Source organism: Neovison vison, chromosome X, assembly GCF_020171115.1.
Source record: "Neovison vison isolate M4711 chromosome X, ASM_NN_V1, whole genome shotgun sequence".
Taxonomy (NCBI): domain Eukaryota; kingdom Metazoa; phylum Chordata; class Mammalia; order Carnivora; family Mustelidae; genus Neogale; species Neogale vison.
The window spans coordinates 43,498,657-43,523,649 of record NC_058105.1 but is presented as its reverse complement, the minus strand read 5'-3'; the positions used below and the strand labels follow the sequence as shown (position 1 = coordinate 43,523,649).

The 24,993-nt window shown below is 41.6% G+C and overlaps 1 protein-coding gene across 1 annotated transcript; it reads right to left on the bottom strand.

Annotated features, from left to right (window-relative positions):
* Nucleotides 1-398: 398 nt before the first annotated feature.
* Nucleotides 399-5,647, bottom strand: ESX1 (ESX homeobox 1). Its single transcript, XM_044234704.1, has 4 exons — nucleotides 5,569-5,647; nucleotides 5,063-5,381; nucleotides 3,967-4,012; nucleotides 399-740 (listed from the first exon to the last, which is right to left on the bottom strand). Exons 1-4 carry the CDS (start codon nucleotides 5,645-5,647, stop codon nucleotides 399-401), a joined length of 786 nt encoding a protein of 261 aa, XP_044090639.1.
* Between the last annotated feature and the right edge of the window lie 19,346 nt (nucleotides 5,648-24,993).

Genomic DNA, 24,993 nt, shown 5'->3' with positions numbered 1-24,993 from the left:
CATTGTTGAGGATGGGGCATGTGGAAGATTGTTTGATCCTATAAACCAGCACGGGCACTTGGAAAACTGTGGTGTGCATGGCCTCTTGATGGTGACTCAGGACTCAGGGGTATTATGTTATGAAAGGTGGCCTCTTTGACATTCTGTTGGAATGCCATTCCCTTAGTTATTCTCATGTATACCGCATTTATCACATTAGGCACTAAAAACCAATAGGTTATTTATTTTCAACTTTATTGAAAATACAACATGCCCTATCAAGAACAAAAGGCACTGATTTAGTTCAGTTATTTAATTCATTTAACAACTATTTGAAGAATTACTTGATGTGCTATGCACAATTTATATCTGGCAGAAAAAAAAAAAACCTTTGGAAAAATTGTCATAAAGACCACACTTTAGAAAATGGGCCCTGCAAAATGACCATTGATGACAGGGGCCCATGCCATGCCTACAGGGGCCAGAGCAAAGGGAGGCAAAAGTGGTGGAGGTGGCATTGGCAGCATGGGTGGCCCGGGGGGCAGAGGAAGCCCGGGGAACACAGGTGGTGGTGGAGGCCCAGGAGGCATGAGCCCCCGAGGCACCAGAGGAACACATCTCCACCCCGGGTCTAGAACAGGGATAGCATAGGGTCCTTCAAAGATCACCCCCACAGGAGGGCCCAAAGCAATGGGGGGCAGATTTCTAAACAGGGCCCTCTGGTGTCTTCTCCACTTGGCTCTTCTGTTCTGAAACCAGACCTTCAATCAGAGGAAAGGGATTGGTTTAGTACTTGAACAGTCAATGTCACAATAGAAAATACACAACATGCAATGCTGCCATTGAACTTTTAAATGGGGGGGCGTGGACGAGTTATGTCCATATTACTAAAATAACCTGGGAAAGCAAACTACATACCTCCCTTCAGCTAATCCTTAGTGAGTCATGGCTAGTCCAGACTTGGGCACATTGATTTGTCTCTCTTCCTGTTTTTAATATTCTTTAATGTTTATCCCTCCCAGGTTTTGGATGTTAAGTCTAAGTGATAATGTGCACTGGCTCCCTGACGTTAATGCCTATGCCTGGCAACAGGGTAAAGAGACATTGGCTCATCAGCTGTCCAGCTGCTCCCACTCCCTCCTCACCGGGGGAAGTGTCATGCTGGCTATGGGGGAGGCTGAACATGATATAAAGGTGGGCCTGACATAAAGTCATGCTGATGGGAACCACCCCTTTTTCGAAAAACTCCTTTTCAGTCTGAAGTTACTAATCCATAGAAGCACATTGCAGTTTTAGACAGAAAAGTTTCCTTCAGTGATGTTTAAGGGATCATTCTTCTAAGCCTTGTTGAGGACTAAAGAAGTTTGTAAAAGGAGGCCTGATTATGGGGTTCCAGGGACTGCTGGGACATGAGTTCCTGAAACCCCTCACATTGCCTTGCCATTTTAGCCTGTAGTGTTAAGGAAAGTTTAACCTAACCGAATCCAAATTCAATAAACAGAAATTTTTTTCCCCAGATAAAAAAGAGACTGGGTACCCCATTGTCGTGACTATCAATTTTGCATGCTCCCATCTACCTTACCCTCCAAACCTCCCTGGGCTCAGAAGGTCCACTCATTCAGCTCTAGCTAGTTCTAGGATCCTGGATAGAAGATGCGGTGACCCACAGGGGCGGGGCACCTTAGGTCCTGCCAGCTCCACTCCTTAACTAGGGGGGTCCAATCCCATCACTTATTCCTAAGGCCAGAAGGTCCAATTATGCATTTAAGAAAGATATTCAACAACAATGGGAGTAGGTAGGGCTCACAAAAGAGGCTCCTCCCTGAGTGTTTTCCAACTATTAACAAACAAACAGATGAAAAAGTTGTCAGTTAGACTTTACTGTCCTCTTGGCATACTAGTTAATCAGATTTACATTGTATTTAATTTGGAAGTTCCCAAACTGCAGTATTTTAATTGAGACAAAGGGCCATTTCTCTCTCTGGGCAGCTACCTTTTCTCTCTCCCATCTTAGGATTTGGGGTCTTGCTGGATGAATACACGCTGAAAAAAAGTCAGCGTAGTAAAGCTTATTTTGGAGAGATTCTAATGTATCAGTGGTGAAATCTCCTAAACCTAAATAAAGCCCACATCTGGCAAATTTTGCTATGGGCCAGTATTATGTCCATATTCACAATACTGGTTTCATAAAAGAGATCACCTATATTTGCAAAAGGTTCGGGGGAAGCATCTTTTATAAAGTTTCTTGGAGGAAATTCATGTTGCAAAGCTTGAAAATATGTGAGAGCATAGTCTTCTCTACTTGGATTTTCTGGCCCATTTTCCATTCAGAAATCCACTGAGAGGACTACATAAACCCAGGGAGGGGGAAAAGCAACTCAGCAAACCTCTTTATTTTCTCTGAGATTACTTAGCCTGCCTGAGAAAGTAGAAGACTTATCCTATATCTTTGATGAGACTATGATTTTCTATGACCTCAGATAGTCACCTATTTGATCCCATGACCAACAAATTAATAATAACTTCCTGAAAAGTGTTTTAAATTAACACAAGTGGGGCGCGTGCGTGGCTCAGTTGGTTAAAAGCATCTGCCTTCAGCTCAGGTCATGATCCCAGGGTCCTGGAATCAAGCCCCACATTGGACTCCCTGCTCCAGGGGAGCCTGCGTCTCCCTCTACATCTGCTTGCTGCTCCCCATGCTTGTGCACTTTTTCCTCTGTCAAATAAATAAATAAAATCTTAAAAAAAATAAATTAACGCAAGTTAAAATCTGGTCTGAAATGAGAGCACTCTCATAATCAGATTCCAGAAAACCCACCTTTTCAAAGTATTACTACCCAAAAAAGGGGAAAAAATTATTAGAGTGTTAAAAGATTCCTCATGACAATATTCATTTATACATTTGGTAGCTTCATAAAGTTGAATTTGTGTGACATCTACAATGCATATATTTGAATGTATACAATACGTAACTAAATTTCACCTCTTTTTAGGTCCATGGAACTTTATTAAAATTGGTTCCCTTTTTTGGTTCCATTCTTCAAGACAATTTTCCTTTCCCCATTACTACCATAATCCTAATATTTTAGCAATGTTTCAGGCGGACATCAAAGTCTTCCAAAAAATTAAAAATTTAAGGCTGTCACTCTCTATGGGGCTTTACAAAACACAAAAAATAGCAGTAGGAAGTAGGATCAGGTACTTGGGACTTTAAAGCTACCCTCCTACCCCAGTTTCAGTTTACTAAATATATATTAGTTACTCATGCCAAGTGTTTTCCGTGTGAATAACTCCTTCACCCCAATGTCTGAAGATTTATAAATTTATTCATTTAGCCAAGAGCTTACACCTGGTTTTAAATATTTCAAGTAATTTAGTATAGTTAAACCTTCTTTTAACCTACCTCTTTAGTGCATTAATTTGTATATTTCCCACGTGTGATTGAGTCCCAACATGATTCTACATAGAAATATTCCTTTAGGGAGGACTAACATCCTTCCTGAAAGATACCAGTGTTAAAAGGAGGAGAACTGGGGTGTCTGAGTGGCTCAGTGGGTTGAGGTCTCTGCTTTCGGCTCGGGTCATGATCCCGGGGTCCTGGGATCGAGCCCCGCATCGGGCTCCCTGCTCAGCAGGGAGCCTGCTTCCTCCTCTCTCTCTGCCTGCCTCTGCCTACTTGTGATCTCTCTCTGTCAAATAAAAAAAAAAGAATTCTATTTTTTTAAAAAAGGAGGAGAACTTTATTGGGGAAAACCGTGTGTTTGATTTTTTTTTTCCATTAGAAAATCATATTTCCGCTGGTAGTGGGAAATTTCCAGAAGCTCCAGCTTACCTCTCCCATTTCCCATCCCCAAGGCACCCAATGTTCAAAACTTATTTGTGAAACATGGAAAAAAACCACATCAACTTCAGAATGTCCAGGACAAAATCTCAAGTATGTTTTAGAATGGCTTCCCTGTACCAAGTGCTCTTTTAAGATTTACTGACCTGCACTCTGGCTTCAGTCAAATTCAGACGTCCAGCAATCTCTTCTCTGTGGGAGGAAAATTGCAAATGTTTAGTATTTGGAGTTGTGGATAAAATGAAATATATCATGTACATTATTTCTATTCCCCCCTCCCAGTGCAGTTTTCTGTAATACAGCTTGAGGCTTGCTTTAAGGAGTTTTCCCACGGACAACTTATTTCTATTAAATAAAATAGAAAAAAGGAACATATATGAAAGTTCCTGGTAGTGTGTCTGTTGACCATGACTCAACCAATTTTTCTGTTTGTGGAACAGCAGAGAACAACCCTGGAAATCTTTTCTTGGGAAAAGATTTATTTATTTATTTATTTTCCTGTGAAAATAAATAAAACGCCAAAAGCCTTTAAAGTGGAGTTCTGAACCAGGCAGAGTACTTCCAGGGTTTATCGTAAAGGGAGAGGGGGAACTCTCAAGGAGGAACTCCAAACCGTTGGCCAAGCGCTTGAGGGAGATTCTTTTTTTGCTCTTTGGTGGGCAAAGACTGAATACAGCAGAACCAGAAAAAGTGCCTCTAAAACCTCACAGAGATACGTCCTGATCCTCCCCCACCCGCCCCGCATTCTTGCTGGGCCAGAATAGGCCTGCCCCTCTGTACACTACTGCGATCCGCGCTCCCACCACAAGGGTTCCTGGTCCGATGGCTTTTTAAACGCACGAAACTCTGCCGCCAGGAAATAGCGCTCCACGTGGCAGAGCCGAGACTAAGTTGAGGCGAACTCGCCTCGTGCGCAAAATTTTAAATGCCGAAAAAACTGAGCAATCACGATGAATATTCTAATGCAATATTAAAAATACAAAAATTAACGCAAAAAAAATCACGATGAACAAAATACCAAAATTTTAGGTAAAAGCGGGATCAACCCGCCCTCCCTTACTTGCTTCGCCCTAGTTCCGCTACTGTCTCAGTGCCCCAACCTCTGAGGGCAAGAACGGACCCTGGCGCCCTCGAACCCCCTAAGTGGCTTTTGGCTCAAGAGAGGAGGGAAGGGGTCCCGGGAGAAAGCCTAAGATTCTGAGGCCCCTGGAGAAGCGCGCGCATGAGGAACAAGCCACTTACCTCGCGTACACGTCGGGGTACTGGGTGCGATGGAAAATGCCCTCCAGCTCCTGCAGCTGCAGCTGGGTGAACGCGGTGCGGTAGCGGCGCTGCTTCCTCTCCACGACCAGTGGCCCCTGCAGGGCCGGGGGGGCCGGCTCCTCCTGCTGTTGCGGGGGCTCCAAGCCGCCGCCAAAGCCTCCCCCCCGGTTTTCCTCGTTCGGGGAGCTCCGCTCTCCCGCGCCAACGCAGTCTGCAGCCGCCCCTTCGCGCTCAGGTTCGGACCGTGTATCCTCCCCTCCTCCCATAAGAACCAACGAAGTCAAGGTTGGCTTCGCATCTAGGAAAGGAAAAAAGCAAAAAAGGGGCCGGAGCATTGGAGCCCACGCTGCGTGGGCTGAGGAGGCAAGGGATTGAGATGGAAGACAGAGGGCGATAGCCGCGCCACCGCCCGTCCACCCGACCCTCCCAGGGAAGTTCCTTTCCTGCAGTTTGCCAAAGCACCTGTCCCCCGTCTGGGCACTGACCATACTGTTCCTCCTCCACCTGGACCCCCAGGCTGCGGTAGCCGGCGTCGTAGGGGCTGCAACCGAAATCACGCTGCATGTCCGCAGTGCTGTCGATGAAGCCTAGCGCAACCACAAATTCTTCGCTAGGGTCGGTGGCGAGAGTTCGGACTAACTACCCGGGTGGGTGCTCTTCAGACGCCGGGACTTGATCTGGCGCGGAAACTGAGACTTGCGCGCCTTATATATGGGGTACGTTCAAAGTGTACGCGCTCGCGTCTGTTAGACGCCCTCTATTAGCGTTCGCATTATCTCGGGTTGGTTTCGGTGGGACCTGACGGGGGCGCACTGGCGGTCGGGGCGCGTAAGTAAAATAGGGCGAGCGTTTGCAAGAATAGGCATGCTTGTGTGGGAAACTGAGACTCCAAATCGCAGTTTAACTGACTTCTCCCAGCTAGGACGAAATATTTGATTGGAAGATGGGGCTGTACTGGATCGGGAAAGTAGATTTGGAGGGTGGGGAGGGGCAAGACTTCACTCTAGAACCAGGAGTTCGTGGAGGAATGTTTGTAACATATTCCTCCGCGCAATGTTCGATGTTCCCCAGACCGCAAATGAAGCGGTGTCGCTTGCTTCCTCAGGGGGAAAAAGATGGAGATAGGGCTGCAGAAAGTGAAAAGCACTCAGCGACCCACGTACGCTAAAGCGAAGTTAGTCTACCCTGCGTGGGGCTCTGAGCGCTGCTCTCCCCTCCTAGAACTTGGTGACTAATGGATAGGATTATTTAGTTCTGTTCTATTTGTACCCAAAGTCCGAGTATCGGGCTAGTGATTAAGACGAAAGAATTAGCTTGGAGGCTGTTTGCACTGGGTGTTTGCGATCAGATCCCCGGTGTATTCCGGGAGAGGTGGTTTGTAGTCAGGTTTACTGAGCAGTCCGGGTGGTCACATGCGCACTGCGAGAAACCCAGCCTGCCTCTTGAGAAAGCTCCAAGGACTTTAGATTTTTAGTAATGAACCCACGTCGGAGTGCAACTATAGAAACCTGCCAAGTGCTTAATGCATCCAAGAATGCTTTGCTGCATGGGCTCCTTCCTTCAGTTTATGACACGTGCAAAGTTTTCTGTGCTTCTTAATGCAGCCTTGCTCTGCAAGGAGCCGACAGCGCGCCTTATTCCAGGGACAGTATTGCAGCAGGTTCCTAAAGCGCGCCTTATTCCTGGGACAGTGTTGCAAACCTGGGAAGAGTTCCCGCCTTTCCCACTACTTCTCCCCTTCCCTTTTCTACAGTTATCTTCCTGAGCTGGTTTTCTCCACGTATGTGCTAAATAAAAAAGGACCACGATAGAAGGCTCTATGGTTCTTCCTCCAAGAAGTGTTTGCAGGGGCTCCAGGACATGTTAATGTCTTTTATATTTAAGAATAACTTCTAATAGTGGGCCCTCTGCTTGGCACTATACACAATTTATCCTACTTTTTACCTTTACAACCACCATTATTATCATCCCCATTTTTTTTTAAGATTTTTTATTTATTTATTTGACAGAGAGAGGTCACAAGGAGAGAGGCAGGCAGAGAGAGAGGAGGAAGCAGGCTCCCTGCTGAGCAGAGAGCCCGATGTGGGACTCGATCCCAGGACCCCGAGATCATGACCCGAGCCGAAGGCAGCGGCTTAACCCACTGAGCCACCCAGGCGATTTTTTAAAAAAATAAACATATTCAGTCATTTCTAGTATATTCAGTGCTGTGCAACTACCACCATTGTCTAATTCCAGAACATTTTCATCACTCTGTAAAGAAAGTCGGTACCCATTAGCAGTCATTTCCCAGTCCTTACCTCTGTGCAGCCCCTGATAAACACTAATGTTTATCTATCTGTATGGATTTTCCTTTCTGGGTATTTCATACAAATGGAGTCATGCAATATGTGACCATTTGTGTCTGGCTTCTTTCAGTTAGCATCGTGTTTTTGAGGGTCATGCATTTGTAGCATGTCAGTATCTCATTCCTTTCTATGGCTGAATAATATTCTGTTCTACAGAGAGACTACATTTTGTTTATTCATCAGTTGATGGACATTTAAGTTTTTTCCACCTTCTAGTCATTATGTATAGTGCTGCCACTATTGCTCTGAACATTTGTGTACAAGTTTTGTTTGAATATGAGTTTCCAGGGTTGTTTTTTTTTTTTTGATATGTATGTAGGAGTGGAGTTACTAGGTCGTATGGTAATTCTATGTGTAATTTTTTGAGGAGCCATCAAAGTGTTTTCTATAGCAGTTGCACCTTTGTACATTCCTACTGGTAGTGTAGGAGAGTTCCAATTTATCCACATCCTAGCTAACACTTGGTATGTTCTGCTTTTTTTTTTTTTTTAATTATAGCCATCCTTGTAAGTATGACGTGGCATCATTGTGATTTTGGTTTGCATTTTTCTAATGACTACTGATATTGAGCACCTTTTAATTTGCTTATTAACCATTTATATATTTTCTTTGGAGAAATAAATGTCTGTTCATCTTATGCCCATTTATTAACTGTCTTTTTATTGAGTTGTAAGAGTCTATATATTCTGAATACTAGACTCCGTATGGTGTGGTCCTTTCAGTTTTCTTTTTGGTTTCTTGATAGCTTTCCTTGGTTTTGCAATCACAAGCCTGTCCTCATGTGGCTTTAGAGTTCGAATGAACACTGTAAGCACAGTCTAAATCATTCCTGGTAGAAAATCCAGACATGTGGCAAAAGCAAACTGAATTTTTTTCTGGAGGAGTCTACCCTTCACTGAGACTTTAACAAGATTCTCACAGACAAAACCCAAACACACATTTTTTTTTTAAAAAAGCTACCATCAACACAAATAAACCAAAGATGTAGATCTCCAAAGATTTATTATCATGTGTAAAGTATTTAAAAACATGTTTATCATGTTTAAATAAATGAGAGGATATAAAAACACAAGGGAGAAATAACCATATATAAAAAAGAAGCAAATAGAATTTCTAGAACAGGAACTAAAAGTAACGTATTTTTTTCTTTTTTATAGGGGCAAAATACACATAGTGTAAAATTTCCCATCTTAACCGTTTTGAAGTGTGCAGCTCAGTGGCATTTAGTACATTCACAGTGCTGTGCAGTCATCACTACTATCTAGGTCCAGAACACTGTCATCACTCCGAAAGGGAACTAGTACCCATTAGGTGCTCACTCCCCAGTCCCACTTCCCCCAGCCTTGGCAACCATAAATCTATTGTCTGTCTGTATAGATTTGCCTATTTGGACATTTCATATAAAGGGAATAATACTATATGTGGCCTTTCATGTCTGGCTTCTTTCACTCTGCATAATGCCTAAATTCATCCATGTGGTGGCATGAATCAGGTCTTCATTCTTCTTACTTGGAGGCATCATATACTAGCCTCCAGAAGATAAGTGTTGGGATAATCTGGAGCTGGAGTCCCATACAGAGGCTCGGAGCACCTTGGTTGTGGCTCTGGCACTACCACACCAAGGTGACATACTTACCTGCCTTTTCCTTGCTGAAGGGTGGTTGGCTGATGCAAGTTTAGACTCTCAAGAGGAGTCTGTCTGCCAGGCAATAATCCCTTTGTGAAGGAGCTAATGATCCCTAAATAAAGACTAGAGGTTTTTATTCCAGTCTGTAAACCAAATAGTTTTTAAGGACCTTTGCAGTCAAGACAGCTGTAATATTATGGAAGTTTCATGCTCATTGATTATGTTTCTGCTGTAGGTGAGGTCACCTGTCCCAGGTGTGGCTAGACGTGAGGGCAGGATGGATGGTATTTCTGTTTGGTAAGGCCTGTAGGAGCCCTTTCATAGCACTGTGTGGTTTCTAATTCTTACTTCTCCCCACGAGGGGACTATGTAGTTAGGAATTTAAAATGTTTTCTGTTTCTGACCAAAAGGCCTACAGACTGAGCACCCCTGATAATCTACCCCAAAAAACTTGATAGGAAGAATGGGATAGCTTTGATGAAGTAATGTCTGTTTTATTAAATATAATTTCTCTGGAGTACAAAAATATTTAATAAATGTTTTTTTAAAAAAGAACTTTGGCTTTTAAAAAAATAGGCATTGCTTTTTTGAGTGTATGTGGAGGCTTTTTGTACCTAACTTTGGGGGAACCACAGTTTTCTGTAATTTCTTCAGACTATTGAGACGGTGTCTATACTCACAAAGTGAGAGGAAAACTCCCTGAGGCTATTTGTATATATAGTCCTAGCCCTTAGAGAGGACAGGAGGGAAGGAAAGACAGCCTGGAGGTATCTGTTACTGTGGGTGATTTTACATGGCAGTAAAAGTGATTGAGTTTTGGCATTTCTTATCCTGTCTTGGAACATCCAGCCCTTCAGTTTTCTTTCATGAAACTGAATCATTTACACACAAAATCCCAGTCCAGACTCTGGGCTTCTTTGATGTAACTAAGAGTCAAGAATAAAAATTCCATGATTTTTCTTTAAATTCTAATTTCTCTGGCCATTGTGACCAGAACACTTGTAGAAATGACTGGGGCTACAAGCAAGAAATCCTGCTCCTAAGGCTTTCTTTACCTAGGGCATCCCAGGCTCAAGCCTCTTAAAAGGTCTGCTCCCAACAGCTGCATTCTTAGTAGGAATCCTTCTGAGGGAAGCCTTTCATGACCTTCTTGATCCTTGCTGTGATCTGGGAGAGTAATTTGCATTCACTCTACCTCATGGTGAAAGAAAAATATGGTGTGCAAATTACCATGGCTTTTTAGCTATTTCCATTTCTAGCTCAGTTCTCATCTCTGGCAGGACGTCGTTCCATTCCACGCAGTCCATCAGTGCTCTTGTCTTATGAGGTCTCACAGCACTTGCTGTCTGAACTCTTCATTTGATTCTTATCACATACCTCCTGAGCATGAGTTACCTCTAAATACATGCAGACATGAATGCATAAATGTGTGAGTATATATGTATATCGATGTATGTTTCGATTTCTCCATTAGATTGTAAATTCCTTACACTTCACACTTCTTAGTGTTCCCCAAAGCAATGCTGAGGATATAGCAGGCAGTAACCAGTAATCAGTAAGGATTGGTTGACAAATGTGGAGAATATGATTTGGGTGGCTAGGCCAAGGCCAAGGCTGCAAACTTTTCTAGCTGAGCTTATCCAGAGTTGCCTCTGTCCTCTCATTTTCCTCCCAGCTCAGCTGACGTTCCTGAGACAAACTGAGGTGGCAAAGTACTTCCTAGGAGGGGTCTGAGATTTACTTGATGGTTTTAGATGTAGTTTGGGAAACTAGTTAGCATTACATTCTCTTCTCTGTCTGAGGAAACGTTTGGAACTCCTGTTCTCTTTGAGAAGGCTCTTCTGTCCTGTCCCTTTATCTTTCTTCACTGTTATCCTCCTTTTCCTCCCTACTCTCTGTGTGTGTGTAGTCTATCATTCAGAAATTATAGTGACAAATTTCATTTTTTAAAGATTTTATTTATTTATTTTTTGAGAAAGAGAGCAAGCATAAGTGGGGGGTGAGGGGGAAATGTATGAGGGGAATGAGGTGGAATGAGGGGCAGAAGCAGGTTCCCTGCTCCCAGCAGGAAGCCCGATGCGGGGTTCAGTCCCAGGAACCCAGATTATGACCTGAGCCCAAGGCAGATGCTTAACGACTGAGCCACCCAGGCACCCCAAATTTCATTTTTTCTATACTTTTTTTTAACCAGTCCTATTTTCCGTTTAACTATCTGATATTCTATCTTAGTTATCTAACATTATATCACAATCTTATATCTTAAAAAGTTTTAAAGCTTTAAATAATAATTGCATAATATTTTGTTATTCAGGGGGCACCTGAGTGGCTCAGTCAGTTAAGTGTCTGCCTTCAGCTCAGGTTGTGATCCTGAGGTCCTGGGATTGAGTCCTGCATTGGGCTCCCTGCCCTGTGGGGAGCCTGTTTCACCCTCTGCCTCTGCCTCTCTCTCTCTGTCTCTCATGAATAAATAAATAACTCCTTTGAAAAAGTCCGTTATTCATTCATCTGTTTTCTTGCTCATTCTATCAGTATTTATTGCCAGCCATGCACACTATTGTGTTTCAGTGGTAAGCAAAGTGCCTGACACTTATTGGATGCTCAATAAATATTTGTTAAATCAATGAATGAATGAATAGGTTTCAGCACTATTCTAGATTGTAACAACTTTTTATTTTTTTGCTTTTTAAGGTTTTATTTGAATTCTAGTTAGTTAATATACAGTGTTCTATTAGTTTTGGGTGTACAATATAGTGATTCAGCAGTTCTCTCCATTACTCAGTGCTCATAATGATAAGTGTAATCATAATCTCCATCACCATTCATCTATTTCACCCACCTACCTCTCCTGTGGTAACCCTCTGTTTGTTCTCTATAGTTAAGAGTCTTTTCCTTGGTCTGCCTCTCTCTCTCTCTTTCTTCCCCTTCGCTCATTTGTGTTGTAACAACTTTCTTTACCATTTTCTCTCATGTAGAACATCTAAGATTTTCCTTCCTCCCCACTTTCTCTAACCAGTACATCTTTGTGCATGAATTATTTGTGGGTAGAATTTCAATGGGTAGAGTTCAGGGATGGGGGAGAGAGCTAGGCAGATAGCCCAACATGAAGATGACACAGAAAGGGCGTATTCATGGGCCAGCCAATAGCTCAGTTTGGCTGGAGATGATCTAGTGGGTACTGAGAGCCAGGGCTGAAAAGTGATAATCATTCTTCCCAGGTGTATAGCAGTTCCTAATTTAAAGAATGTTTTTGTGAGCTTAGCTTACATAATCTTTACAGAATTATTATTTGCACTTTATAAGTGAGAAAACTGGGAGTTAGTTGCCGAAGCTTGCACAAGCTAGTAAGTGGTAGAGATAGAATTGTGTTTTGAAATATAGGTTTAGTGGGACGCCTGAGTGGATCAGTAGGTTAAGTGTCTGCCTTCAGCTCAGGTCATAATAGAGGGTCCTGGGAGGGAGTCCTGCATCTGGCTCCTGGCTCAGTGGGGAGCCTGCTTCTCTCTCTGTCTGCAGCTCCCCCTGCTTGTACTCTCTTTCTCTCTCTCACAAATAAATAAAATCTTTAAAAAAGAGAAACATATGTTTAGGAGTTGGGGTTTTAAGAACAATGAGGAATAATTGGAGGGTATTATTATTATTATTATTATTATTAGGAGTAGTGTAGTTGTAGTGGTCCTAATTAGTCTAGCTTTTTGTTCTGAAATAGTTTGACTCACAAAAATTTGCAAAAATACTAGCACAGAGAATTTCTGTGTACCTTTCATCCAGCTTTTCCCAATGATAATAACTTCTGCAACTATAGTACTTTGTCAAAATTTTAAAAAATGATATTGGTATAATGCTATTAACACAGGGTTTGTCACTGTTGGCACTATTATCATTTTGAACTGAAAAATTCTTTATTGTTGGGGCCTGTCCTGTGCATTGTAGGGTGTTCAGAAGCATCTCTGATCTCTACCACTGGATGGCAATAGCAACCCCTCTCCCTGCATCAGTTTTCACAACCAAAAATATCTCCAGACATGCCAAAGGTCCCCCGAGGATGGGGTTGCCTATAGTTGAGAACCACTGCATTAACTCAAGTACAGAACTAAATTAGATTCAGTGTGTGTGTGTGTGTGTGTGTGTGTGTGTAGTTCTGTGACATTTTATGCTTGTATAGATCCACATAACCATGGTGACAATCACAATACAGAACTGTTCCATCAACCCCAAAGAAACTCCCTGGTATTATGCTTTCATTGTGCCCTAACCCTTTGCATCCATTGATTTATTGTCCATCTCTGTAATTTTTTCACTTTGAGAAGGTTACGTGAATAGAATTATATGTATGTAACATTTGACACTGGCTTTTTATCTTTACTCAGCATAATTCTCTTGAGATCTATTTCAGGTTTTCACTTGTATCAATAGTTTGTTCCCTTTTATGCCTTAGCAGTGTTGCTTAACTGTTCACTTGTTATGAACATTTGGGTTGTTTCTGGTTTTTTGTTTTTATGAATAAAGCTGCTATGAACATGTATGTGTAAGCTTTTGTGTAAATGTCTGTTTCATTTCTTTGCTATAAATCCCCAACTATGTGATTTCTGGGTCTTACGGTAATATATTTTTAGTTTTTAAATAAACTGCCAAACAATTTTTTCGTGTGGTTTTACAGTTTTACATTAATAAAGTTTCTTTGCATTTTCACCAACATTTGATATTGCCATTTTTTTCTTAGCCATTCTAATAGGTGTGCAGTGATATCTCATTAAGAAAATTTGCATTTGTATAATGGCTGATGATATTGAATATCTTTTCTTGTGCTTACTTGCCATATGTATATATATCCTTTTTGCTGCATATCTGTGCATGTCTTTTGCCCATATTGTAAATGGATTGCTTGTTTTTACTCTTCAGTTTTGAGAGCTCTTTATTTATTCTAGATTCTTTGCCAGTTATTTGGTTTGCAAATATTTTCTCCTAGTCTGCAGTTTGTCTTTTAATCCTCTTAGCTGTGTCTTTGAAGGGGCAAATGTTGTTTTAAAACTTTATTGTATTTTTTCCAGTTTTCTTGAGATATAATGGATATTCAGCCCTGTATATGTTTAAGGTGTACTGCATAATGACTTGCATACATATATTGCATAATTATTACCACAATATTAGCATCGATCTCCTCATATAGTAACAAAAATATTTTTCCTTGGAGAACTTTTAGGATCTACTTTCTTAGTCACTTTTGAAAATGTCAGATAGCAATGTTAAAAAAAGTCATCACATGTACATTACATCTCCAATACTTACATATCTTATAGTTGGAAGTTTTTACCTTTCGACCACCTTCATCCAATTTAAAGCTTTTAATTTTGATGAGACCTAATTCATCAATGTTTCCCTGTGTGGATCATGTCATACGTAAGAGCTCTGGTTAGCTCTAGATCCTGAAGACCTTCTCCTATTTTTGTCTAAAAGTTTTATAGTTTTATGGAACACATTTAAGTCAGTGATCCATTTTGAGTAAATTTAAAAAATATTTTTAAAAGATTTTATATATTTATTTGAGAGAGAGAGTATGAGAGAGAGAGAGCGAGCGAGCGAGAGAGCAAGCAAGCTCATGTGTGAGGGGAGGGCAGAAGGAGAGTGAGAAGGAGACTCCCTGATGAGCAAGGAGCCAGTGAGGGGCTCAATCCCAGGACCCTGGGATCAGGACCTGAGCCGAAGGCAGATGCTTAACCTACTGAGCCACCAAAGTGCCCCTTGAGTTAATTTCTACATGAAGTGTGATGTTTAAATCAAACTTCATCATTTTGCTATGAATATCTAGTTGTTTCAGCACCATTTGAATTCTTTTGCACCTTTGTCAAAAAGCATTTAGGCATATTTGTGTGGGTCTATTTCTGGATTCTTTATTCTGTTTTTCCCCACTTTATTTTTCTTTTGCAAATTTGTTTAATGTATCACAGTTCCTTTGCCTTTCCATATAAATTTTTTGAATAATCTCATCTATATTTACAAAACTTTTTGTGTGGATCTTGATAGGAATTGTATTAAACCACTATATCAATCTGGGGAGAGTTGGCATCTGTACTGTGTTGAATCTTCCAATTTATGAATAGTGTATGTCTCTCATTAGGGAGTTTGAAGTAGGGTTGTCATATGATTTGGTAAGCGTTTTCTGAAATCACTCTGGCTTAGATATGGAGAAAGAATTCTTGAAGGTAGAACCTGTACAGGCAGAGAGATCAGTTAGGAGGCTGTTGCAGTCAGTTAGGTGAGAGATGATGATGGCTTGGAGCAGGGGATGGAGATGGAGAGAAGAAACTAGCTTTGGGACTACTTTTGAAGTGGAAGTAATAGAATTTCTTGATGCACTGAATGTAGAGCTTGAGAAAGAGGGGATGTCAGGGATAATTCTGGGGTTTCTGGTTTCAGCCAAAAGATGACACCGCTTATTAAGAGGAATAGGGGGAAGACCAAATTTCAGAGAAAGAGGATGGATTCACTTGTGGATGTTGTGAGTTTGGGGTGTTGGTAGGTCTTCTAGATGTTTATTATATCTAAAAGGTAGCTGAATATAGAATCAGAAGCTAAGGGTAAATTAGTACTCTAGATACTGATACTTGTATTCAAACTTGCCCTTTTTATAAATTGAATTAAAACTGGTTAACCTTGCCACTCATGGGTAGAAACTTAAGTTCCAGGGCCCCCACAGTTTGTAGAGGTTACTGTCCCTATCCCTTAGGTCATAAGTGGAGGTGCAAGAAGAAATGGATTTGTAACCTGATTTCTTGAGGGCTGGTCAGTAATTATATGATGGCCGATGCAGATAAACATGAAGAGGGCATACAGAGGATGGACTCAAAATGCACATACACCCCTTTTAAAATCTATCACTGAAGTAATTACATTGCTTGTACTTAATGGATAGATAGAGCAATTTTTATTTCTGGTTCTGGTGAGAAGAACAAGAAATTCATGAACCAGAGTTCTGTTTACACTTTTGGTGTTGGTGGCGTTTTGGGGAAGTTAGGGTGGAAATGACAACTGTAACTCATTTTAGCTCTTCTCTTATTTACCCAAAAGGGAAAGATGGAGGAGTTATATTCCTATTCCAGTGAGTTGGGGACAGGCTTCCACTAAGGAGGAGCCAGAGCCGTGAGCTGAGCTCTATGGGTGGTTTGTCACAGCCAGGATGAATTACAGGTCTGAGACTTCTCTAAAATACGTTCTCTGGTATATTCCAAGTGCACATTTGTTCAGTTGGATTTGTTCAGCATTTTAGAATGCTGCCAACTCCGGGGCACTTCTGTAGTCATGGAAGGGGACCTGTCTGGCATACTAGAATCAGATGGAAGCTTCACACATTTTGTCAGTGTTCCCTGGAGTAAGTTCATCATACCTGTCAACACTAATGGGAGGGGTGAGCCTCCATTATGGGCCTGTAATTCCTCCTATTATGGTCTCCTTGTACCACTCCAAGTGTGTTAAATATGGTAGTCTTATTGGGAGGTTAGCAAGAAACATCTCCTCTTCCCATCCCTGCCACTAAAGAAAGCATTTCAAATTAAGCTAACGAGGGAACTCGTTTATTTTAAGCCTTTGTGTTGTGCGATCCAGGGATCCCCTAGTGCTAATTCAGATACATTATCCAGTTAGCTTTGCAAGGATGGAGATTTTGTTTTATTTTTAAAATGTTATGTATTTATTTGCCTCAGAGAGAGAGAGAGAGAGAGAGAGAGAGATAGCACTTAAGCAAGGGGAACAGAAGTTGAGGGAGAGGGAAAAGCAGGCTCCCTGCTGAGCAAGGAGCCCAATAGTGGGCTCCATCCCAGGACCCTGAGATCATGACCTGAGCCAAAGGCAGATGCTTAACTGACAGAGCCACCCAGGCCCCCCAAGGTTGAAGATTTTATAGGAAGGATAAAATGGGGGGAAATAGAAAAGAAAAAAAATAAAGGTTTGTTTCAATACTTGAGTGAAACCCATCACACTATTTCTGGACTGTGGGACACCCAACCCCAAAGCCCTGCTGAGGTTTCTATGGGGCAGGGAGAATTTGGCTCTAGTCCCCCAGTAAGGGTGAGGCACCTTTACCCTTCTTCCTGGCTTCAGGGTATGTGTGTAGTGTTGTCCTTCATTACAGGCAGGATAGGCTGACTTCTAGGCAATGAAGGGTGCAGGAATAACAGTCTCTCCTAAGGGTCCCCCTTGCCTAACAGGCCTGCCCCAGTGACTGGGATTTCCATTGTTGCAGTACTTCTCTGGAAGTATGGGGTTCCCAAATTTGAGTCACTGAGAGCCTCTTTCACTGACTCTTGCCATTTTTGAATACCGTCAATACCATTATTTCCCAAATGTTTTCCTTTAATTGATTTTAAACAGTCATGTTTTAACTGCAGCCTTATACTAACCCATAATTATCTATGGGGTCCTGAGTTTGATGTACTAGTTATATACTCTTGCCAAGGCAGGCCTTCAAAGCAGTAGCAGTGGGCTTGGCCTGAGGGTCCAAAAGTCAAGCTCCCTCTTTTTCCACAAACAGTGATGGACGCAGAAGCTCCTGGAATATGTGTTCCTAGGCAAGGTCTGCTTTGGAGACTTTATCTCAGGCTCCACTCCAGAAGAGTTTATCTGGCAGGAGTTCATGCTTCTGCAACATAATCTATCTGCAGTCACTCTGAGACAGAAGGTTATACCATCCGCATAAACATTTGTGACCCCAGTTATGTTGGCAGATGTCTCAACTGGCAACTTTCCACTCTTGTTGGGTAGCCACATGTCTGCTGGAGTGGGCATGCAAAGCTCGCATTCTCCTCCACAGGGGCTCTGCTTGGGCACATATGGGGTCCTCCTTGTTGGCTTTTTCCTGCATAAGGGTCTGATAGTGAATGGGAACCATATCTCCTGGGGGTGACACATATAGCAATACAGCTACTCTTAAAGACCAGCCAAAAGACCAGTGTCATAAGGTGATAGTTCACTGAGGGCACTTTTCCCTTATGGTATTTCAAGGGTTTCCCTTGGTCTTTGACACCTGCCCTTTGTCCTGTCCTCCTGAAGCTCCCTTCATGAAAGCCTATTCATTCCCTAAACACTCACCTCTGTTATAGTCATGAGTGCTATGCTTATATATTTGCAATGGACCCAGGGGACTTCTGGAGGCAATTTTTTTTTCAGCTCAGTGTTTCCTAAGGAGTAGTATGAGAAATAAGTTTGGATGGTGCATTAAAAAAATCAACTGTCCAGTGACCAACTCATGTTTTTGTTTCTTTGTTGAGCATATTTCCTGGTCTCAATTTCTTCCCTGAATTATGGCTTTTGGTATTTCCCTATAGAAGGAAATAGAGTGGAGGGGGTGGAGGGGATAGGGTACCTGCCTGATGGGTATTAAGGAGGGCACATGTTGGGATGAGCACTGTTATACACAACAAATGAATCGTTGAACACGACATCAAAAACTAATGATGTAGTATTTGCTGGCTAACAGAACATTATGAAATAATAATAAAAAAAGAAGAAACCAGTAGAATGCACTAGATATGGTTGGGGGCTCTGCATTAAGCAAACTGGATTTTGAATTGTGGCTCCACCACTTACTCTTGAAGAGGAAAGTTCCATTAATCTCTTTAAGACCTAGGTTCTTTATCTGTGAAATGAGAAAGATAATGGTCTCTATCTCATAGGGTTCTTTTGAAGATTAAATCATAAACAAAGCACTTAGCATAGTTCCTTGGCACATAGTCAGCACCCACATCATATTTTCTACAACAACAAAAACAACAATTTTTATTATTGGGATTTTTGCACCTCATTGAGGCTTATTGCTGAAACTGCTATCCACCTGCTGTTTTAGCTTCCTAACTTAGAAACCAAACACATCGTTTATTGGAAGGACCCCTGCAGCTGGCCCTGTACTTCCAGCTTCCATCTATGTCAGACATTGAGTTGTGCTGGGCTTTATACCAGACAAGTTTCCTGTGCAGGGAGAAGGGGGCATTGGAAAAGGTTGACGCCAAGGCTGCACTTTGAAGAGGTGATCTGCCAGGCCACCCCAGCACTGACCAGGGCTTTGGGTCTCCCTCTGCTGGACAGCCAAGCTTCTGTCCTAAGATTGGGCTCATGCTTAGTTTGTCCCAACTATAGAATCAATTACATGGTTAGAAGAAAAGGAATCTACAAGCGGAAGTATACCATGCATAATTATGAAAACACACAAATAAATGGACACATACTGAGGGCTTATGGAACACCAGATGCTGAGCTAGGACAAGGAGCTACGAAGACAAATACAGTCTGACTTTTGGCAAAGGAGACAGATGCGTGAGCAGACAAATGTGAAGGGGGTGCTAGGGACTTGTGAGAAGCCTGTAGGGGCACAGCAGGGGATGGGCAGAGGGGAGGACTAGACAAATGCACTGGCAGAGGGGGAACGTAAAAAGGAAAGTCTCCATAGAGGATGGTGACTCTTGAGCTCAGTCCTGAAAGACAAGTGGTGTCCTCCTGGCAGACAGGAAGGAGACGGCAAGAAAAAGAACAGGTACCTACCAGCTTGGCTTAGCCATAAATGTTGTGATAATTTACATTCAGTTCTGAGGCATATTGTAGGCATTTTTGTTTGTTAACATCACACTATTAGGCATAAAAGAATATTCAAGCTCTGAATTGTAAGGGCATACCTGTTGTTTGAAGTTAATTGCCAGTTAATTGGAAGGTGTGAGGTGTGTAATACAGAATATTTTAGTACAGAAGCAGGTATGTTCCTAAAGGTGGACTTCGCCGATATTTTAGCTCTTTGCCTTCCTGTATTTTTAGCAAAGTGATTTGAACTGGGACTTTAATAATAAGATGATGTTATAGAGCTGAGGGTGTGATAGGCTTTTGCCAGCTTCAGGTGGTGTTTTACTTCATAGCTCCTTTAAAAAACATCAGAAACTCAGAAAAATGTATTTACTCATTCACTTATTCAAAATACACAACATCAGAGAGGTACGAAGTAGAGGGATCCCAGTGACAGCAAGGTACAGGTTCCTTAATGAAAGAGGTCGCCTCCTGCTTTCCAGGAGTTGGCAGTCTAGAACACCTTTCACCATATAGCTTCACCATTTGGGGTGAACAGAAGCATTGGTATGCCTCACGAGAGGGAAATCTCAACAGATCATGGTAGAGTGGGCTACAGAGTGGGATTTGGAGCAGAGACAGATCAGCCTGGGACACAGAATTTGATGGATAATTTCTGAGCTTATTTACACAGGGAAAACAGGTTAAAACAGACTTGCCTAAACTGAACTTTTAAAAAAGACATCTAAAATTCAGGTGTATGACTACTGAATGAATGGCTAAGTCTACAAGTTTTTAAATTGGTGATTTCAGAGTAGTCTCAATAATCAGTATCTCTTAAAACAGATCATAGACCCCAGATGAACATTATTCTAGGAAATGAATGTTCCCTTTGATAGACTTCATTTCATGACACCACCGATTTCTCCAGATGTCTTTACTGCCAGGATTGCTCTATCACACCCAGATTTCCTCTCTGCTTTAAAATAAAGGAGGTTTCTGCTTTTAGGAGGTAGAAGAAGGGCAACTTCAAAAAGGTCAACAATATTTGCTTTACAGTTGTATCACACAATTTTTTTGAGGTTGTGATAACCGTGGGGATTTGCCAAATTCCCTAGAGGTGACTGTTCTCCTTCACTTCAACTGCCTTTCTACCTTGCAGCACCTTTCTAGAATCCAGTTTTCAGTCCCCAAACTCAGATGTTCCTCCCGATTCCCACAAACCCCAGGCACGTTGTTTCCTTGCCTAGCTGGATGATAACCAGGCTCCCTTTTTGCCACTCAAGATAGGATTTTTGGTGAGTAATGAAGACTCCAGTGGTCCCCCCCCCGCCCACGCCCACCATTCTCTTCCACTAGCTTTGCGGCTTGAATTTCTAATCCAAACCTAAGGCCCTAGTTTAAGCCATGGATTCCTGCCTGCATTCAAATCTCTCTTGAGAGGGGCCGGGTTCTGCTATCACGATTGTCATCACCATTATCAGTTTCTTAGGAAGTGACATTCGGCTATCGTAATTACCATCATTATCAGTCTTACACTGAATGGGAATGAGTGCTTTGGGCAAAAATGTTGGACTAAGGTGAAAGAGACCAAGAAGGCTGTGGATATCCAGAGAAGAGAAAGGGGTTAGGGGTGTAGAAACACTCTGACAGTAAGTAAAAAGTGAGCTGGTAATGGAGGCAGAAGATAACGAAGCTGAACTCTGAGGACAACACGGTTTTGCTAAGGTCAGAACTACCACGTCTTCTCTTTTCCGCCCCATTAGGAGTCTGCAAAGGGACCTGAAGACACTTGGGCGGCACACCTCCCACACACTTCCCGCCTCCATGCCTGTAAATCCCTGAGTTAGAAAAAGTAATTTTAGCGCGCCCTCAGGTGGCCAAATGAAATACTGCGGCAATGGTTTTCAATGGAAGTTGGCGGGGCGGACAAACATCTCGCTCGGAATAAGCACTGGTGCTTGGCAAGTTGGTAGGTACCCGGCAGGGCATTTTGTGGGGGAGATGGCACTCTTTCCTTCAGGGTGTCAGTTCTCAAGATTATTGGCGTAGCCTTCCAGGAATAATCTTGCCAGGTTTATTTTGGATTGCCTGCATCGCCTCCTCCTCACGTGCTGCGGGACGTGGGACTATTTTTGAAATTAAAGCGAACTTAAACTATTTCTTAGCTTTAAATATGATTATATGTTCCTTAAATTAACTGGAGCTACCCATAGAAGCATGGAAGATGATTTGTGTATGGATTTTCCGTCCCAATCAGACTGGAACAACAAGAATGAATGACCAAGAATATTGTAAACATTTTTTATTTTGGAATAATTTCAGATTTATAGAGAAGTTGCAAAAATAGTACAAATAATTTCCATAAGCTCGTCACCTAGTTTCTCTCAAAGTTAGCATTTTAGCACATTTTCTCTCTGATTATAAATATGTATTTTTTATCCGATTTGAGAACGTTACAGACATGATGCTCCTTTATCGTTTAATACTTCAGTGTGTATTTTCTAAAAACAAGAACATTTTATTATATAACCACAATGAAATGATCAAAACCAAGAAATTAACACTGATATAATACTGTTTTCTAATCTTTAGACTTGATTCACATTTGCAAATTGTCCCACTAATGTCCTGTATAGAAGTTACAGGATCCAATCCAGTATCGCTCATGGCATTGCATTTAGTTGTTGTGTCTATTTAGTCTTCTGTAATCTGAAACAGTTCCTTAGTCTTCTTCTTTCACGACCTTGGCATTTTTAAAGTACAAGCCAATTATTTTATGGAATGTCCCTGAATTTGAATTTGTCTGATGTTTCTTCATGATGAGGTTCAGGTTATGCATTTGTGGCAGGAATATCATAGAAATGATGTTATATTCTTCTCAGTGCACATGATGTTCCTTTGTTTTTCCCACAGGTTTTGACACACTGGTGTCCGTGAAATTAATGTTGAAAACTACATATGCAGATAAGGTCAGTTTTCCTACAGGCTCATGGGAATTTCACTTATGGGGTGAGAAAAAAAGCAAGGAAACTGGAGAAACCATCCTCTCTCCTCTTATCACTCTAGGAATGTTTTATGGAGGGGCTGGGATTTCAGGAAGTTTGAGTTCAGACAAGATGGCATTTTTTTCCCTGGGGGAATATATATTTTTTAAAGATTTTATTTATTTGACAGAGAGATCACAAGCAGGCAGAGAGGCAGACAGAGAGAGAGTGAGAAGCAGTCTCCCCGCTGAGCAGAGAGCCCAATGCGGGGCTCGATCCTAGGACCCTGAGATTATGACCCGAGCTGAAGGCAGCGGCTTAACCCATTGAGCCACCCAGGTGCCCTGGGGGAATATTTTGATACATGAGGGTTTTGATTATAGAGTGCCCAGGTTTTTTTGTTTGTTTGTTTTGTTTTGTTTTCATTTGAATCCTCTTTTGAGAATCAAAAGCCCTACAGGGTCTTAGTTTCAACTGTAGTTTAGCTGCTATGTCACCCTGAGGATCAGGCAAGTGATCCCTTTTTGGGTTGCCTAACCTGTGAAATGATAGTCACTCACATGCAATGAGAGTGTGTTGAAAGCTCTGGCTAGAGAAAGGGGTAGAGGACATAAGTTCATGAGCCAGATTCACGTGGCACCTAACTGAGCTCCTTGTTTTTCTGGATCTTTTTGGCTTCTGCAATCAGACTTACATGTTTCCATATAGTTCTTGATTTTGGATAGGGGACACACAAATACTGGAGAGGAAAAAAAAACCCCTCATTAATATTATAGTCATTTATAATGGAAATGTAGATTTGAAACCAATCCCTGAATATCAGCCACAGATAAGCAAGCTTCAGTCTTCCACTGGGTAACTGGAGACGTTCTATAGTACTAGATATTTACAGTTAAAAATGTGGAGAGAAGCCCTTTAAACTAACAGCAACAGTCATTACTTTATAGGCTCCAGTGTGTGGTTGCATGTGACAATTTTTTGTCTTTCTTGTTGAATTTTATTGGCTGTTTGGGATCCTGTAAGCTTGAATTCAATTGAAATTTATCTCTAATGTATTTTCTGGGCTGTGACTGGTGGTATGGTACTACATTGGCCATTACCTAAAGATGTGGAGTGCTTTTGGCTACTGACCTTTTAAATGTCATAACAGCTTGATTAAATATATGATTTCTTACAAATGGGCTCTCTGGCACTATATTTATAATCTTGAACTTTTAATTTTCTGACATTGTGCAATGTTTAATCAGGTGCGACTGTCATGTCATAATGAGACAATGTAATTTTCCAGTCTTTGCACGACTGTTTTCATAGTTTAAATGGAGGTTCTTATCATATCAATCTAGAAAGGAACTTTTTGCATCAAAGAACAGAATAAACCAATAACAAACTAAAAGAGATTTTCGCTGGATGGACAGTGAATACTGCCCTGATAAAAGGCCTGGTTTATATATTTAGTAAATTTATTTGATAATAATAAATATTAATATGAAATAAGTTTATTTCTTTAATAAATTCATTGAGTACCCATTTTATTCCAAGCATTGTGCCATGAGTTCTGATGTAATGTGATGAGATACAAGTAAGACAGACTAGTGAATGAATATTTGTAACACAGGGTGTATAGCAATAGAGTAAACTGGGGTACTGTGATGCCTAATCTAATACGGGGACTGGGTGTCCAGGAAAGACTTTGTGGATGAAGTGATGTTCAATCTATCCTATCCATTATCTGGGTCTATCAACTCTACCTCCCTTCAAAACACATTCTAAGGGGCACCTGGGTGGCTCCGTTGGTTAAGCAGCTGCCTTTGGCTCAGGTCACAGTCCTGGGGTCCTGAGATAGAGGACCATGAAGCCTGATGGGGAGTCTGCTTCTCCCTCTGCTCCTCTCTGCTGCTCATGCTCTCTCTCACTCTCTCACTCACATGTGCTCTCTCTCTCTCAAATAAATAAATAAAAATTTAAAACAAAACAAAACAAAACAACATATCCTAAAATCCAGCCCCTTCTCCCCATCTCTGCCATCTCACCTCTAGTACAAGTCATCATCACCTGCAGTAGCTACAAAGCTGGTCCCCACCAAACCACAAGCTCCAAGAGGATAAAAATTTTAGTTTATTTTGTTTACTGAGAAATCCCAAACAGTGCCTAACATTTAGTGGGTGAACAATATATATTCTTGAACAAATAAACGGTCTCTCCACTTACACTGTTGCCCCACTACAATTCAGGAGCCAATGTGGTATTTTAAAAAAGTACAGTTGTTTCATTCCCCATCACTTCTCATTTCGCTCGCCTTACCTTCTTTCTATATACTCCAACAGTTCTGAAGTAGTTAGTTTTTCAGTCCTGGGAACATTCCCCTTTTTCATGTATCAGTTAGGTTAGACTCCTTTTATTTTTTTTATT